The sequence below is a fragment of the Cricetulus griseus genome, chromosome 3, assembly GCF_003668045.3.
Source record: "Cricetulus griseus strain 17A/GY chromosome 3, alternate assembly CriGri-PICRH-1.0, whole genome shotgun sequence".
NCBI lineage: Eukaryota > Metazoa > Chordata > Mammalia > Rodentia > Cricetidae > Cricetulus > Cricetulus griseus.
The window spans coordinates 266,501,045-266,519,232 of record NC_048596.1 but is presented as its reverse complement, the minus strand read 5'-3'; the positions used below and the strand labels follow the sequence as shown (position 1 = coordinate 266,519,232).

Genomic DNA, 18,188 nt, shown 5'->3' with positions numbered 1-18,188 from the left:
ACAGATCGCTTACCACCTTGGGGTTGGTTATATCATCACTTGCTGACCAGGCGGCTGGCAAAGGCAAAAACAAATTTGTGCCTTATCGAGATTCAGTTCTCACTTGGCTTCTTAAGGTAATTTGTTGACCTAGGATTCATTTTTATCTAAAGCTTGCTGTTTCCGATATGAAGGCTATGAAAGAAATGTGTAGGACTTACGAAGCACACACAATCCTGTCATCCTAATTCTTAGTGATGCACAAAGAACACAACTTTGTAGGGAGTGTGGGGATGGCTTACCAGGTAAGATCGTTTGCTTGAGTACGCATGAGTACCTGAGTTCAAATCCCCAAAGTCCATGTAAAAGGTTGAGTGTGGAGATGGGTGGAGCCTGTTTGCCAGCCAGCCTAGCTGAAACATCTGGCTTCCAGTTCAGTGAGACCCTATCTCAAGGAAGTAAAAGTAACCAAGAAAGACATCTGGCATCTTTCTCTTTCCTTGTCATGTTTATACCCATGCACACACCTGTACACTCACGTACCACACAACAGCATACACACACAAATTAACACTACTTACTATTTTTATTCTGTTACAATGGCCTTGGTTAGGTACTATTTATTGATATAAGTATAAACAGGCCACATTTCATCTTTTTATAAAATTATGTGCAAAGTATTAACACATTTTCACATTGCATGTGTTTCATGAAGAACAAAGTCACAAGTAGGTATTTCCTCTTTTTGTCACATTTGTCATGAAGTGGTCTTCAACAAAGTACAATCTGAAATTCTTTTTTTTAACATTTATTTATTTATTTATTATGCATTCAGTGTTTTCTCTGCATGTATCCCTGCAGTCCAGAAGAAGGCACCATATCTCATTACAGATGGTTGTGAGCCATCATGTGGTTGCTAGGTATTGAACTCAGGACCTCTGGAAGAACAGCTAGTGTTGTTAACCACTGAGCCATCTCTCCAGTCCCCCAATCTGAAATTCTTTACAGGACAACTTGGGAGGGAACAGCCAGACCTCTATGATAGCCACCATCAGTCCAGCAGCAGACAACTATGAGGAGACGCTGTCCACACTGAGATACGCAGATCGAGCCAAGAGGATCGTGAACCACGCTGTAGTGAACGAGGATCCCAACGCCAAAGTCATCCGAGAACTTCGAGAGGAGGTGGAGAAACTGAGAGAGCAGCTCTCGCAGGCTGAGGTAACATCTTCTGCCGTGCCCGGTGCCTGGAGCCCTTGACTTGTGTGTCTGATGGGTGAGGGCACGCTGGCTGACAGCCCTAGGTTATATCTGTGTGATTCAGCATGTCACTGTGTGCTGGCATCTGCTCTGGGCTAAGAAGCATTGTGAAGAACAGCACGACTAAGGCCCACTCATGCCCTAGCAGCTTGCCGACAAGGAGGGAAGTGAGGTCATTCCCATCACTACCTCACTGTTTGCTTCAGCCAGTTGCATGGCCCTTGAACTTCAAATGGGAAATCCTAAGAACAGTCTGTTGGGGTTTTTTGTTTTTTGTTTTTTGTTTTTGTTTTTTAAATTAACTGTTTCCATGCAGCTTTTGTAGATGTTGGGTATCCTTTCCTTAGTCTTGTTGATGGACAGGCTCCCAATTGGTTACTGTAGCTACAGGATATTTATGGACGACATTGTTGATTTCTGTCTTACTGAAAAAATAAATCTGCTTAAATTGCCTTTTTCCTACATTGATATTTCAGAAGTGAACTGTAGCACTTTTTTCTAGTCTTTTAATGAAACACCCATTAGCCATTACCGATTTTTCTCTAAAGAGAGATAACCATGTTCTCTTCCATTTGCTTTGATTAGTGGAATTCCAAGGCCCACGCCGACAGTACGTGACTTAATTGCTTCTGAAAGACTATTAATACTTGCCGAGGGAGAACATATGGATGTTGAGGTGTAGCCCATAACCATATGGAGCATGCATATAGCTGCATACAGAATGCGCAGGGTCCTGTGTTCAAACTCCAGTACCACAGAAAGGGTTACCATTATATATGTACTGTGCACAATACCGAAAGAGTGTGAAAGCCGGTGTCTCTGGTTTTATTTGTAAAGGCCATGAAGGCCCCCGAGCTGAAGGAGAAGCTTGAAGAGTCTGAGAAACTGATAAAGGAGCTAACAGTGACATGGGAAGAAAAGCTGAGGAAAACGGAAGAGATCGCACAGGTGGGCTGATGGGTTAGCCTGAAACATTAAGGCCTCCTTCCTTCCACCTGCCTCCTCCGAAACCCTCATGGGCCTCGTTCTCTCTGCCAGCTCATTTTAAAGCCCCAGCTTGACATCTTGCAGCAGTCTGTGTATAATCCTGTGCGGCTGGAAGGCTCCATGGAATATGCAAGGCTTGGGGGAGGGGAGGACTTTCCTGCTTTCTGCTCCTCATATGAACAAAGGGGTCCACATTGTGCCTCAGTGGTTTGGTTGTTTTTTGTTTTTTGTTTTTTGTTTTTAGAGGGCTTGGTGAAGTATGGCATTGAAAGGTCTGATTGGCAGGAAGTTTTAAGACACACAACACAATAGTTTATCACCATTTGATTCCTTGTGCTTATTAGAAGACGCTGTATGAGCATTCAGTGAAATGGACTGTGTGACACAGGGGTAACGCAGCGGGAGCGTGTGTCTGCCATCACTCCACACTGCATTTTATGAACACCTTCATTCTGTTGACACTGTCACAAGCTCTCACTGCCACTTGTCTCCTCTGACACGACCGTATGTTTTCATGAGAGGAGGACTTTGTTTTATTAGCTGCTGTGTTCCCAGCCATTGATCAGTACCCACCATGTCCTAGACTTACATAAGTCTTACGTGGGCAGGTGAACTCAAGGCCCATCACCACAGGGTCTCTACCTGTTCTTCCAACTCTGCCCCCTCCAGCTTTCCCCATTTGCTTGGAGTTCTTGTCTCCTGAAACCATCCTCTGTGTCCAGAATCTGACTATGCATTCCTGTGACCGCTATTCAAGCAACCAGTCTCGCTTCTTGCTATGGAAAGTCATCTGGCGCTCCAAGAATCTCATTCCCTAAACCCATTTCGGTGCCTGCCCCTCCTCAGAAACCATGCTAGCTTTCATGGTCCTCCATGGCACACTGCTATCCTTTTGCCTTCTAGGTATGCCGTCTTGTCCTTCTGCCCTGACGTTTCTTTTCTTGAGAGTTGATACTGTGTATGATTCGCCCTGGGTGCCCTGTGATACTGTCATGTCCTACACTGTAGGTGCTTAGCAAACTTAGTTGAGCTGAGTGCAATGTGTCATCTCTTTGGCCTTGTCCCCGGAAACAGTGACTTACTCTTTCCATGGATACATCTTGTGAATAGAACAACAAAGTGTCTCTGCTTTTGTCTGTTTCCGTGACCAGGAGAGACAGCGGCAGCTGGAGAGCATGGGGATCTCCCTGGAGACCTCCGGGATCAAGGTGGGGGATGACAAGTGCTACCTTGTCAACTTGAACGCAGACCCTGCCCTCAATGAGCTTCTGGTTTACTATTTAAAGGTGAGAAGGCGCGGCGCGTGTCTGATCCACAGGCCACCGCCATCCTGCATCACCCCAGCTGAACCTGGGCGCCTGGGTCCCATGATTTTCCCTTTTGTATCCAGCTTCACCCCGAGTAGAAGTAATACCACGGACGAGGCAATCCCTCATTACTGATCACAAGAAACAACTTTTGTTTCACCTCATGCCCTTGAGTACAGGCTGCAGAGGGACATAAATGGACAGCTCAGGGTACACCTGTTGGAGGAGGCCCCAAATATAAAGTGACAGAGTTCCAAGGTGTCTGGGGTCCAAGAAGCCATGGTGATTCTTTGTTGTAACTCTAAAGGGATCGCAAGTCCCACATAAGCCTAGAGAGACCCTAGGCTAGATTCAAGAGCAGAGTTCTTCCAAGTGTGTCTAGCTCTGACCTGACCCCCATTGTCAGGGGAGGACTTTAGTCTTATGGCCCTTCACCTATGGCCTTTTAGCATTGGCGCTGTGGCCTCAGTGTGCCCTGACCATGCTGGGGATGTCTTGGCAGTGGGTTTCCAAGTTCCTGGCATTAGACCCCATGCACATTCTTTAAAAGTATCAAGGACTCCAGTACACCTTTGTGTGCCTAGATTATAGTCATCTGTGTGAACAGCATTAAGACTGGGGGTGCTGAATCACAAACACAGCTGACTGAGCAGGTACCTGCAAAAGCCCTGCCATTCATGCTTGATAAAATGAGAAAGCAGGGACAAAGAACATTTAATGTTTATCCTAAGTGGTTTTGACCTCATGGGTCTCTTGAAATGTCAGAGGTCTTGGGCTGCATGTTTAGAACTACTGGCCAATTTTATTAAGCAAGAAATGGGACGGCAGAGCCAGGTGTGGGAGCACATACTGTTGCTGGAGTTTTTCTTTCCAGCCAGGTCCCACAACTGCTTTCAGCCCCAAAAGAGCACACAAAAGAGACATATATTAATTATGAACCTGCTGACCGATGGCTGGGGCTTCTTATTGGCTAGCTAAATTATTAACCCATTTCTATAAATTTATGTATCTCCACGTGGTCTTGGCTTATCAGAGAATGCCCGGACCTGTTACTTCTTTGGCCACTACATGGCATCTCTTCGTGGTCTCCTTCTGCCTACCTTTCCCACAATTCTCCTCATCTCCTAGCCCCGCCTATCTTCCTGCATCTATTGGCCAAACAGTATTTTATTCATCAACCAAAAAGAAAAATATATATACAGAAGGACATCCCCCATCAACATATCAATAATCTCAGTATTTGGAAAGTGTAGGCCAGAAGGATTGGGAGTTCAGGCTCATACTCCACTGCATAGCAAGTTCAAGGCCACCCAGTGCTATGTGGGACCCTATCCCAAAGGGAGAGGGGAGAGAAAGAAAGAGGAAAAGAGATATTTGAAATAGGACACTTGATTGCATTGGTATATGATGCCCCAACTGACAAAGGGAATTCAGTTGACCACCAAACATGCTTTATTATATCATACACAGACAGAATGTGTATGTTATAGTAGTTTATTTATATACCAGAAGAGGGCATTGGGTCCAATTATAGATAATTGTGAGCTACCATGTGGTTGCTAGGAATTGAACTCTGATTTTGAGAGAGTTTAAACATTTTCCCTGTTTGTTTAATTAATTAATTAATTAATTAATTAATTGAGGCAAGTTTTCTCTGTGTGGCTCTGGCTGTCCTGGAACTCACCCTGTAGACTAGGCTGGCCTCAAACTCACAGAGATCCTCCTGCCTCTGCCTCCAGAGTGCTGAGATTAAAGGTGTGTGCCACCACCACCCACCTGAGTTTAACTACTTTTTAAAGTTGTTTCAAGGTAAGCTTTTGGCTGAAGAAAATTATTACTGCATCCATCCATCCATCCATCCATCCATCCATCCATTCATCCATCCATCCATCCATTTATCTATCTACCTACCTAGCCATTTTTCTATCTGTGGAGGGTGTGCACACAGCATGTGAACAGAGGTCTGAGGACTATTTTCCTCCCACCATGTAGATCTTGGAAACTTCGCTCAGATCATTAGGTTTGGTGATGAATGCCTTTGTCCGCTGAGCCATCACACTAGCCAGCGTTTGCTTTCTGATGCTCCAGATCTCCTTTGGGATTCATTTTGTACAGTCCTGTGTGCGCTGCTAATTTATTCCATTGCTTGTGACCATTTTTGGTGGAGTTACTTGTGAACTTGGTTTCTTCTCTTCAATCCTGTGTTCTAGGATCACACCCGGGTGGGTGCAGATACCTCTCAGGACATCCAGCTCTTTGGAATAGGGATTCAGCCTGAGCACTGTGAGATTGACATTGCAGCAGATGGAGACATCACTCTGACACCGAAAGAAAACGCAAGGTAGGAGAGGCTTCAGCCCTCCCTTGTTTTCAGAAGGATGCCCGCCCTTTCCCTTTGCTTGCTTCAGTTACGTTAAAGTTAAGGATACACTGGGTATCCTAGAGGGTTTGATTCTGATTCCAGAGGATATATTAGTTACTGTTCTCATTGCCTTAACCAAAAATACCTGGGAGGAGGGGTTTATTTGGGTTCACAGTTGGAAAGGGTACAGTGCACATGTCTAGGAAGTCATGGTGGCAAGCATGGCTCTTTTTTTCTTTTTTAAGAATTATTTATCTTTTATGTGTGCAGTGTTCTGTCTGCATGTCTGCCTGCATTCCAGAAGAGGGCACAAGATCTCATAACAGATGGTTGTGAGCCATCATGTGGTTGCTAGGAATTGAACTCAGGACCTTTGGAAGAGCAGGCAGTGCTCTTAACCACTGAGCCATTTCTCCAGCCCCCAAGCATGGCTCTTGAGAGTGAGAGAATGGAGCAGTTGGCACCATCACATCTAACTGACATCAGGAAGCAGAGAGAAACAGACCTATGCAGACACAGGGCAGCTTTATCTCCTAAGATCCGTTCCCAGTGACCCATTTCCTCCAATGAGGCTCTGCCTCCCAAATTCCACAACTTTTGGATACAGCGCCACCCACTAGGGACCAGCTGTTCTAGAACAGGAGCCTGTGAGGACATTGCATACTCAAATCATAGCAGGGTAGTAACCTTGAGGAGTAATAGTGTTGACTTGGGGTTTTCTCCTGCGGTGACCACAGTGACTCTTATAAAGAAAACATTTAATTGAGGTGGCTCACTTACAGTTTCAGAGGTTCCACCCATTGTCATTGTGATAGGGAGCATAGTGGTTTGCAAGCACTGACCTGAGAGTGTACACCTTGCCTACAATAGGATAAAGGAAGCTTGAGCAAAAGAGACCTCAAAGCCTTCCCCTACCCACGCTTCCTCCAACAAGGTTGTACCTTCTAATAGTGACACTCCCTTTGGTGTTCATTTTCTTTTAAACCACCACATTCTACTCCCTGGCCACCAAACGATTTTGCCATATCATAATGCGAAAATGCGTTCAGTACAACTTCAAAAGTCCCCACGTTCTAGCACAGTGCAACACTGTTTAAAAGTCCAAAGTTCAAAGTCTCTTCTGAGATTCATGCAGTCTTTCAACTGTAATACCCTGTGAAATCAAAGTCAAAAAAACAGGTCCAACATATAATGACACAGGATATACATTGCCACTCTAAAATGTAGGGGAGGGAGCATAGTGAGGAAATACTGCACCAACACAAGACTGAACACCACCTGGACAAACTCCAGACTCTGCATCTCCGTGTCTGACCTCAAAATGGTCTTCAGATCTCCAGCTCTTTCAGCTTTGTTGACTGCAGCACTCTTCTCTCTCTTGGGCTGGTTCCACTGTCTGTTAGCAGCTCTCCTCTGCAGGTATCCCATGGCTCTGGCATCTCTAACATCTTGGAGTCCAAGGCAATCCAGGCTTCACTTCACAGCTTCCTGCAATGACCTCTCTAGGCCTCCATTCAGGGGCACCCCTGACACATGTCTGGCCTCAGCAGCTTTCCTTAAATGAGGAAGCAATTTCCACAGCCCCTTTCTTCTGTCCTTAACCCTAAAGCCAGACCATGTGGCCAAAGCTGCCACCACGTTCTGCTGCTTACTGGAGCTGGAACATGGCCCCCTCCTTCAATTACATCCTCATCAGCTTTCTGTTTTCCATGGCTTCCTTCACTGCCTAAGCTTAGCTGTCCTTGAACTCCCTCTGTAGACCAAGCTGGCCTCAAACTCAGAGATCCACCTACCTCTGCCTCAGGAGTGCTGGGATTAAAAGTGTTTGCCACCACAATCAGCTCTAAGCTTTTCTTTAATTCCTTTTCACAAGTTGGAAATTTATCTGGGTGGGATCTTGCCCCAAGGTCACCACTCCCTTTATTCCATTTCTTAATCTGCTCATCTCCTCCAATTCAGGACTTAGCTCCATTCCACTATTTGATGCTCCTTTATTCCTCAAATTTTACATTTTTTTTATTTGCCCTGCTTAGCTTGCTTCTTTTCATTATAAAATCTGTACAAGAGTGACAATAACCACACAACAGAGTCAATACTAGGCTGTCTTGAGATTTCTTCTGCCAATAGAATTAATCCAAAACTCTCCACTTTAGCCTCAGGCGTATTCTTTGAACAGGGGCAAAAACAGCAACTTTCTTCACCAAAATATCACAAGAATGATCTCTAGGCCACATACTAAAATTCTTCTCCTCTGAAACCTCTTGAGTCAGCCCCCCACAGTTCAAATCACTCTTAGTACTGCTGTCTTCCATGTTCCTACTAGTATGGCCCATTAAGCAGGGCTTATAACATTCCACTGCTTTTCTAACCCAAAATCCCAGAGTCCAAATTTCTCCAAACAAAAGCATGGTCGGGCCTATCACAGCAATACCCCAGTTCTTGATACCAACGTCTGTCTTAGAGTTTCTTTTGCTGTGAAGAGACACCATGACCACAGCAACTCTTATATTTTTGGTTGTGAGCCTAGCCTTTAACGGCTGTGCCATCTCCTCAGCCTGACCACAGCAACTCTTAAAGGAAAACATTTAATTGGTTGGCTTACAGTTCAGAGGTTCAATCCATTATCATCATTTATTAGTTTGTTTTTGCTATTTGCTGTAATAGCAAAGCCTTAGTAGTCAGGGTTAGACTATTACACTGGAGGATATATATGTTTTCCTGTGTGAATTTCGAAACTTCAGGCTTCAGAATCCGGACAAGCCCAGGACTCCACTAATGAGAGATTGTATGAGTAACCAAAAGTAAAAATAATATCCACCATCTCCTGTCTTCAGATTTCCTTGACAGTCCTTAAGGGAATTTTTTTGTTTATTTTATTTTTTTATTTTTTAGTTTTTAGAGACAGGGTTTCTCTGTGTAGCTAGCTTTGGAGGCTGTCAAGGCACTCGCTCTGGAGACCAGGCTGGCCTCGAACTCATAGCCATCCACCTGCCTCTGCCTCCTGAGTGCTGGGATTAAGAGCGTGTGCCACCAACGCCCGGCTATATTTTTAACTACCTTCCCATACCCATATTTTGTTTCTGAATTACCAGCAAACATTTTTATTGATCTGTTGAATATGTGTATTTGTTTTTGCAGTGCTTTAATCTCTCTCTCTCTCTCTCTCTCTCTCTCTCTCTCTCTCTCTCTCTGTGTGTGTGTGTGTGTGTGTGTGTGTGTGTGTGTGTGTGTGTGTGTAGTAGAGATCAGAGCAGGACCACAGGTATCATTCCTCACCTTATTTGAGGTAGAGTCACTTGTTCAGTACTGTGTACACCAGGTTAGGCAGCCCTGGAGCATCCAGGGATTCTGCCTCTATCTTCCTTGTCTCCATAAGAATGATAAGATTAAAGATGAATTGCTACCCCTAGCTTTATGTGATTCTGGGATTCTGAATTCAGGTCCTCAGGCTACCTTTGCTGAATGAGCCATCTCCCCAGGTGCAGTTTGTAAATGTCAACAAACCATCCTATAGGGATGTTTAGTATCTCCATCAGAAGACACAGAGTTGGGCATCACTCTTAGGGGAATTGGCCGACCCTCCCTGGCTCATGGCTAAGACTGTGTTTCTGTTATTCCTTCTTCAAATGTTCCCCAGAATACATCCAGTATGAGAAAGTTCCCTGTCACTTCTCTGAATGTTGGGACCACTGTCTTCATCCACCTGGCATCTTCCTTTGTGTCCCTTCAGGTCCTGTGTAAATGGCACTCTTGTCTGCAGTACTACCCAGCTATGGCACGGTGACAGAATCTTATGGGGAAATAACCACTTTTTTAGGTAACAACTTTGTGTTCTCTAGTCTTTCCAGTTACATTTTTTTCTGTTGTCTATTTAAGTATAAATCAAGCTGATTTTTATCTAACCATGAAAACCCCACAGAATTAATTTACCTAAGAGGAAACGGCGGGATTGGTTGAAAGACTTTGAAAGAGAAGCAGGTCCAGCAGAGCATGACCTGGATGCTGCAAGCGAGGCTTCCTCAGAACCAGACTACAACTATGAGTTTGCACAGATGGAGGTCATCATGAAAACCCTGAACAGCAATGGTAAGATGAGAGCTCCGGCAGCCGCAGATCTCACCCACATCGGTCCACAAGAGACACTGATCTTCCTAAAGTTTAGACGCATAAAGCCAAAAATTTCTTAGAGAGGCCGTCAGCAGGGAGTTATGTCAAGACAGCACAGGGAATTCTGGTAAAACCAGAGAGTTTGCAGATGGCTCCCTCTTGGGGACCACTTGTGCCTAAGCCAGTTGAGATAGCATTTCCATAGTCTCGGAGTATTTACGGAATGAGTTTGATAAACTTTTTTCTTTTAATCAAATTTGCCATCATTATATCTTGTCATTTCTGGAAGAGTGAAAACGTCCCCAAGGAAATGTGGCTCCGGAAATTTTAAACAAAACCTAATAGATATAAAAGGTAATATTTACTATAAATTCAGTTGGAAATTATACTTCCAAAGAGACTTACTTAACAGATAGGCTCAAGTACCTTTGGTAAAAACAATGCTTAAAGTCAAATGCTCCCCAGGCTCTTTGCCTCACACCTCCCCCACACCCTTCACACCCCCCACACCCCACCCGGCTTCCTGTGTCAGGCTCCCCAGTGTTAGTTTTACCTGTGTAGAACAATGCCACCTCTCCTCCACCAGTTGCCCTGAGTAGCGTTTCCCTCCGAGGTGTGTGCGCGCGCACACACACACACACACACACACACACACACACACACACACACACACACACACACACGCTGTCACGGTGCAGATGAACTGGTGGCCTTGGTGTCCTCAGAATTCCATCTCCCGCTAGGTGGCTTCCCAACCGTAAGCCTGTCTGCCTGGTGGTCGTCCCCGTGGTGGTCCTACTTGAAGATCCTCTTGCCCCTCCTGTGGTTTCAGACGAAGCTGGTCCATCAACGCTGGGACAGAGGTTCTTAACAGCTGTCTTAGCATGTGGGAGCCTGGCCAGCTTTCAGCGGGGCCAATGAGGGACATTGCGTGCTGCGAGCTTTGACAAAGTCTAACAGGCGGTATTGGGATGAAGCGAAGGTTTTCTGCCTGACAAAAGTGCTTCTTGATCGTGACTGGGGATATCCTAACCGTTTCCCAACTCTGCGACCTTCCCGCTGACCTTTTCCCTGCCTTCCCAGCAGCAGAGGAAAGTGTCTTTGTGTTACTGCTGCTGGTACTAATGGCTTCATTGCTGTAGGGGGTGTGGCAGTTCAGGGCAGCGAAGCTTCCAAATGTAGCCTCCACCATCTCAGTGATCACCTAGAATCTCTAGAGTAAGTACTGACCTAAAAAGCCCAGCTCACTGGATGCAAATGTAAAAGAGGAGCTGGCAAAATAGCCCAATAAGTTAAGCTCTTGCTGTACAAGCCTGAGGACCACCATCCAGGTCCAAAGCTGGGTGGGCACGGCAACCCACCTGTCACCCAGTATGTGGGAGGTGGAAACAGGATCCCTGAAACAAACTGCCCAACTAGAGGAGCTGACTTGGTGAGCTCTGGGTTCGAATGAGAGACCCTACGTTAATATATGAAAGAGAGAGCCATACAGGAAGATACTTGGTATCGGCCTCAGGCCTCCACGTGCGTGTACTCATGTGCACCTACACACACGTCTGAACATTAATGCACACATTCATACATACACAAAAAAAAAAAGAAAAAGAAAAGAAAATCTAGCTGTGAGCAATGAAGTCTTTTTTCTCACAGGCTCAAAATAGAAATCAAACACTATTCTTTCTTTTCCCAATGTCTTCTATAGCCAGCTCTAAAGTAAAGAGTATTGGGGACCCGTAAAGCTCATGACCCAGTTTCTAGCATCTAAGATTAGAGACTTCTTTTTGCCCCCAAAGATGGACTTCCCTTCCAATCCCAGTATGAGTCATTTCTCATGCTCCTTCTAATGCCCTGTGCCCAGCACCCCATCCTGTCCACTCCCCCAGCACCCCGTCCTGTCCACTCCCCCAGCACCCCATCCTGTCCTTTTTCCTAGCATCCCTGATCTGTCCGCCCCATGCTTGGGGCAGTAGATTAGTCTGGTCTTATTTCATGTCTGCCTACCGAGGAAGATGTAAAGGTGTGCTAAGCACTCAACACTATGCTTCTTTCTCTCTCCTGAAAAACAAAACAAAACACTGCACTCTTTGGTGTCTAAGAGGCCAGGATTGGCCTTAGACACCAGGTGCACTAGGTGAAACCGTTCACATGAGAAGGGTTAGGTGAAGTGGTGGTGCAGCTCAGTGGTCGAGTGATTGCCTAGCATGCATGAGGCCCTGGCTTCCATTCTCAGGGCTGGAATGGGGTGGCGGGAAGAATAGTGACATGGGGTAGGGGGGTTAGGATGGCAGACTCCTGGTATTTGGTGTGTCATGAGAGACCAGGCCATGGAATCCTTGGCTTGTGTCCTGGGCCATATCAGAGACAGATTACCTTGCTAAGTAGGATCCATCTAATTTTATTCATTTTTAACCGAAAGAAGAGATACTTTATTCTGGAACCATTTTGAGTGACTGTAACCTGGGGACACATGTTTTAGTTCTCTGTTCCATTGTGGAAACAGTCTCATGAAGTTTTAGCATTTTAAAGAACAAAATCATAAATCAAGGCAAGTTTTAAGCGCATTGGTTGGGTACACCAGAGAGGCAGGTACAGCAAGATGGGGGAAGCTTCTCTATAGGCCCAAGATGCTACCTGATGACATTCTTACTTGGGGTTGGCGGAAGCTCGTGGTCTGTTAAGTTAGTGATTGCGTAAAGGTTTTATCTGTTTGTCACAGGACGTTCGTTCAGACACAAAGGTTGACAAGGAATGGCTGTCCCCGAAGGCTAGAACTTGCCCCAAGACCAGCATTCCAATCTCTCCACAGTACTGAAATTCTGACCTGTCTCTGTAGACACAGCTTCTTTCAGAGAATTCTCATTCACAGCACCCCCTGCTGGTCAAATATCGCATTGCGTGCGTGTGGGTGCACTTACGTATTAAATATTACAATGTCCCTTGTAGCTAGAAATCTCATTCCTAGGATCTGATATAAATGAGGCCAAGTAGTGAGCAGGGTAGCAGCCTTCAAGAGAGAGGAAAAGTCATTCAGAAGAGGATTTCCGGATCATTTAAAAACTATTAGTTAAGCTGGGCAGTGTTGGCGCACACCTTTAATCCCAGCACTCTGGAGGCAGTCAGGTGGATCTCCTTATCTTGGTCTGTGGCCACAGCAGAGCCTGTAAGTGGCACTGCCGGTGCCGTTTCAAGTGGCCTCAGTCACTTGGCCTCTACTTTGACAAGGAACCTGGCTTGAGATCCTGCAGCTTTAGCCATCGTGGTCACGCGTGTTTCTGCAGCATCAAAAGCAGAGCTATGGATTAAATATGTTCTTCAGGACCTGGGCAGTAAAACTGAGTGGTACAGTTCTTGCTTAGCATGAACAAGACCCTAGGTTCCATCCCCAGTGTGACATTCAGGATCTCTTCACACGACCCCGTAAAACAATCTCTCAATGACAAAAACTGATGTTACTTTGAAGAAACAGTGACTTTGAGAGCAATCTGGTTGGTTGTTTTGAAGACTGTTCTTTGATTAGAGCTAATATGGAGCGGCTTTCAGGCTAAGAGCATTGTATCGAGACCTGTTTGTCAAGTTGACATCTTACCCTCGTTGCCTAGTCAGCTTCCAGCCTAAACTCAAAGTGTGGTGCTGTCATTTGACCTTGGTCATCTATATGATTTTTCTGAGTCCCAGTTTCCTCGACATTAAAATGGAGATGCCATCCCCCACAGGGAAGGAGGCGGGCCAGCAGGGTTCTGCCGGAGGTCATGCATGCAGAGTCAGTTTGGCCCCTGCACTTGAGATGCAGCCAGTAAAGTAGTGTTGGCATGGTAGCTGTGGTTTTTATTAAAACAACTCACAGTGTCTTGCGATTATACGAAACTGCTTGAATCTGCTTTGTTAACTTCATTTTTAAGGCTAATGTGTTCTCTCCTCTTACATGCTAATAATATACAGAAAGTACTGTTGGTGTTTATTGCACAAACTGATGGGGCATTTTGGAAGAGTCTGTCAGTAGCCATGATGAGATGATTTAAAAATAAACTCCTGCATCCCTGTCCAAATTCTTTCTGGAAACTAAACTGAGAACGAACAACTGAACAGGAGTATAGCACAGGTTATCAGGGAATCGTAGGCAAATGTATAAAGGTACAAGGAAGAAATTACATCCCACACCAGTCTAAAGATGCATCTCCCTTAGTCCTGTGGACTTCTGGGAGATCCTCACCGTGAAGGGCAGTCCCCTGCTGCACCATGTGGTTGTCAGTGTACTGATTCATTGCACACTACTCATTTATGTTGTGACTTTGCTCATGTGCCATTGCCCGGATCTGACATACAGCTCAGGGCACCATACTAATGCCCTGCCTAGCCAATTGGTTCCTCAGAGTCAGGTCCCACCCGCACCACAGCCATCCATGGAGGTGCCCAGGCTCCATCTGTTGATATGTCTGTACCTGCTTGCCAGATTGCAAGTTCTAGATCCCTGGACCGCTAAATTGCCAAAGGCATGCTTTTCTTTTTCTTTTCTTTTTATGAAAGTTAGTTGCCCTCTTAGGAATTCCCACCTGGAAAATTGCCCCATCTTCCTGATCGGTATTTTCAAACGTGTGCTGTGGTTGTTTCCTCCCCATCCAGAGAAATTCAGGAGTAGGGAAGTTTGTGTCGAGCAATCAGGAGCCTGTTTGTCACACACAAAAGCCATGTTAAATGAGTGTAGAAGTCATGCGTTGTAAAGATCAACCGGTCCGTGCTCCTGCCGTGTGCTGTCCTGGATTTCACAATGGTATCGCATCCAGTTCCCCTCCATCAAATGTGTACACACAGGTAAACACGAGAATGCGCTCATCCCACGAAGAAGGAAACGGTGAAGGTTTACAGTCAGCTGAAGTGTCACCCGAAAACAAACCAGGAGGATCTCTGCTGTGAGCCCTCAGGCTGTCACAGAGAGCACAGGACCAGGCTAGGTTCTGAGGCAGGAGATGTTTCTTGCTGAGAGAAGCCCTGACTGGCACTGGTGTGGGCGCCTATCTCTATCAGCTGCTTACAGCCGCTTGCCTCTTCTCTCTGCTCACCAGATCCAGTTCAAAATGTGGTACAGGTCCTGGAGAAGCAATACCTGGAAGAGAAGAGGACCGCCCTGGAGGAACAGCGGCTCATGTATGAGCGTGAGCTGGAACAGCTTCGCCAGCAGCTCTCCCCAGAGAGGCAGCCGCCAAGCATCGTCTCTGACCGCCTGGCTTACAGCAGCCAGACAGCCCAGCAGAAGGTGACCCAGTGGGCTGAGGAGAGGTAAGCATGGGGCCAGACCCTGAGTCAGGATCGGGGCTGTGGGGCTGAAGGGAGGGAGGACATACCTGGAAAAGGGAGACTGTGGGCCCACTTCTGGTTTGGCCATTGGTGTTTCATTTCAGAGATATGTCCTAAGAATGTCACAGTAATGTCAGCTACCATAGACCATCCCCATCCCCAGATCCCTAATCCTTTACCCTTCAGTAGAAATAGTGGCAAAGGAGAAGACTTAGATTGGTGGGCCTTGAGATAGCAGTTTGAATGGTTCTTTAGCAACAACAATCTGAATATGCAGACAGAAGGTAGGGATTTTTTTTTTCTTTTATGTTTTGGTGCTTGAAGCTAGACCTTTCCCCCATGTTAACCATGTCCACTGCCCCTGAGAACACCCCTTGCCCCAACTGTAGATGGGTGGCTTGGCAGCAGCAAAGCAGTAGAGAAAAGTAAGGAGCGTTTGGAAGCTTGTGAGCAAACTGGTTGTGTCTGGAAGTGACTTATAGAGGGATGGAAAGAATTCAGTCTAAAAGCATCAGATTGGGCATGAGAGCGGCAACAAACAGGGTGTGAGGGACGACAACCAGGGCATGTGTATGATGACAACCTGGACATGTAAAGATGACAACCAGACATATGAGAGATGACAACCAGGAATGCTTGGGTTTTGTCCCTACTAGACTTGAACAGGGGGACTGTACCAGGAGTGGCCTGAGGAAGGCAGGTGTTTATAAGGACAATCATATAGCAACTAGGCCTTAATAACACATGGATGGATGGATGGATGGATGGATGGATGGATATGGATGATGGATGGATGGATGGATGGATGGATGGATGGAGGAGTGGAAGGAGGAGGGGAACAAAAGATTGTGGCAGCCCTGGCTGTCCTGGAACAGACTGTTGTAGACCAGGCTGGCCTTGGACTTACAGAGATCTGCTGTACGAGTCCTAGGATTAAAGTCATGCACTACCATGTGCGGTGCCTGGGTGTTTTTGTTGGCTTGTTTGTTTGTTTGTCATCAACTCTCAACCCCTCAATTTTGTTGCCAGCAGTGGTCCCCGATGTCCTCCTGTCTGCAGACAGGAGAGAAAGCTTCCTAAAAGGATTTTGTTGTTGCTGCGGGTATTTGTCATCATTTTCTGGCAGGAACAGAACCCTGGCTTACTTGCACCTGCGTGTGCTTTCTTTTCTTCACCACCACAGGGATGAACTGTTTAGGCAAAGCCTAGCCAAGCTTCGAGAGCAGCTGGTGAAAGCAAACACTCTGGTGAGGGAAGCCAACTTCCTAGCCGAGGAAATGAGCAAGCTCACTGACTACCAAGTGACTCTTCAGATCCCTGCAGCCAACCTTAGTGCCAACAGGAAGGTAGGCATGGCCCTGGGGGATGGGCGAGCAGGATGTAGGCTAGGAAATACTGCAGACTGGAGTCCAGAGCTTGTCTTTGAGCAGGTCCTAAGGGGAGCCGGTGTTGGCTCTCTCTAGAAGCCTTCAAGGTGGTCTATACCCCCTGGGTAAGCATGCTGGGTAAGGAGGGCCCTTAGAGAAAATGGAAGCAGAAGGCGGGGTGATAATTATGCCTGCTTTTCTTTGTGCAAATGCCCCTTCTGCGGTGGGTATATGTGTATGCTTAGTTGTACTGCCTTTCTATGAGCGAAATCTCTAGAAGGAGAAACAGTTTTGAAACCTGCTATTACGCATATGGAACTCCTTGCAGCTATCTGAAGACTCCTATCATTTCAACTTAAAGAAATTTTGCTGTAAGAGAGAAACCCAGAAGAAAATAAATTCTCATCCATTTGTTTTTTTCTACCCAGCCAACTAGCTAGAAAGGAAGTTGAGTGTGCTGAGTGGAGAAAGAGAGAGAGAGCTCAGTTAACCATTTGCTGCTCTTCCAGAAGACCCAGGTTTTGTTCCTAGCACACACATGGTGGCTCACAATTATCTGTAACCTATAACTCTAGTTCCAGGGCATCCCAGATCCCCTTCTGCCTCTGGAGACACCAGGCACACATGTGGTGCACATACATACGTGGAGGCAAGACACACATATACATAAAATGAGAATGCTTTTTTGGAAATTTAAGAAAGCGAATTAGGGAGCATCTTTTAGAAGTTCCAAATCCACAGACATAGGCATGTGCATACCTTCAGGCTGTGTGCAAGGATTCTGTGATAGTCCCTTTATTCTTTAAGATTGATTGATTGATTGATTGATTGATTGATTGAGAGGCAGGGTCTCACAATCCCATGCTGGCCTCAAACTTACTTTGTAGCTAAGGATGACCTGCACCTCTGATCCTTCCATTTTTACATCCCAAATGATGACATTCCAGGCATGCACTATCACATCTGTTTTAGGTAGTGCTGGGAGTATAACTGAGGGCTTTGCGTATGCTAGGCAAGCACTCTGCTAACTCAACCACCTCCCCAGCCCTCACAGTGGCCTTTATGTAACAAAACTTGAAGTACCCTTACCATCGAATAATGATTAGTCAGAATGTGATAAATCTATACAATGAATTCCTATGCTACTATTATAAAAACCACGCTTATGAAGAGTAATCAATGAAAGGCTGTAGACGGAGTTTCTGTCCTGCCTGGTTAGTCCCAAACAAATACACAGATGCTTCTATTAATTATAAACTGTTTGGCTGATGGCCCAAGCTTCTTTTGGCTAGCTCTCTCTGATTTATTAGCCCATTTCTGTTAAACTATGTATTGCCACGAGGCTGTGGCTTACCCATAATGCTTGGTATGTTACTTCTTTGGCGGCTACATGGTGTCTCTCTTGAGGCTCCCTCACTATGTTCCTCTTCCCAGCTTTCCTAGTCTGGTAGACCCACTACCAGCTACTGGAAGACCTATACTTCCTGTCTGGTTACTGGCCAATCAGCATTTATTCACCAACCAGTA

At 45.8% G+C, this 18,188-nt stretch overlaps 1 protein-coding gene across 8 annotated transcripts in view; it reads left to right on the top strand.

The window, feature by feature from the left end:
* The window catches only part of Kif13a (kinesin family member 13A), a 189,044-nt gene that overhangs the window by 122,478 nt on the left and 48,378 nt on the right, over positions 1 to 18,188 (top strand). For all 8 annotated transcript variants that reach the window (XM_035442953.1, XM_035442951.1, XM_035442952.1 and 5 more), the window contains 9 exons: positions 5 to 116; positions 988 to 1,200; positions 2,077 to 2,187; positions 3,378 to 3,512; positions 5,744 to 5,874; positions 9,626 to 9,712; positions 9,815 to 9,981; positions 15,063 to 15,276; positions 16,478 to 16,640. In XM_035442953.1, the coding sequence (XP_035298844.1) occupies positions 5 to 116; positions 988 to 1,200; positions 2,077 to 2,187; positions 3,378 to 3,512; positions 5,744 to 5,874; positions 9,626 to 9,712; positions 9,815 to 9,981; positions 15,063 to 15,276; positions 16,478 to 16,640 (1,333 nt within the window). The remainder of the gene's footprint in view (positions 1 to 4; positions 117 to 987; positions 1,201 to 2,076; positions 2,188 to 3,377; positions 3,513 to 5,743; positions 5,875 to 9,625; positions 9,713 to 9,814; positions 9,982 to 15,062; positions 15,277 to 16,477; positions 16,641 to 18,188) is intronic.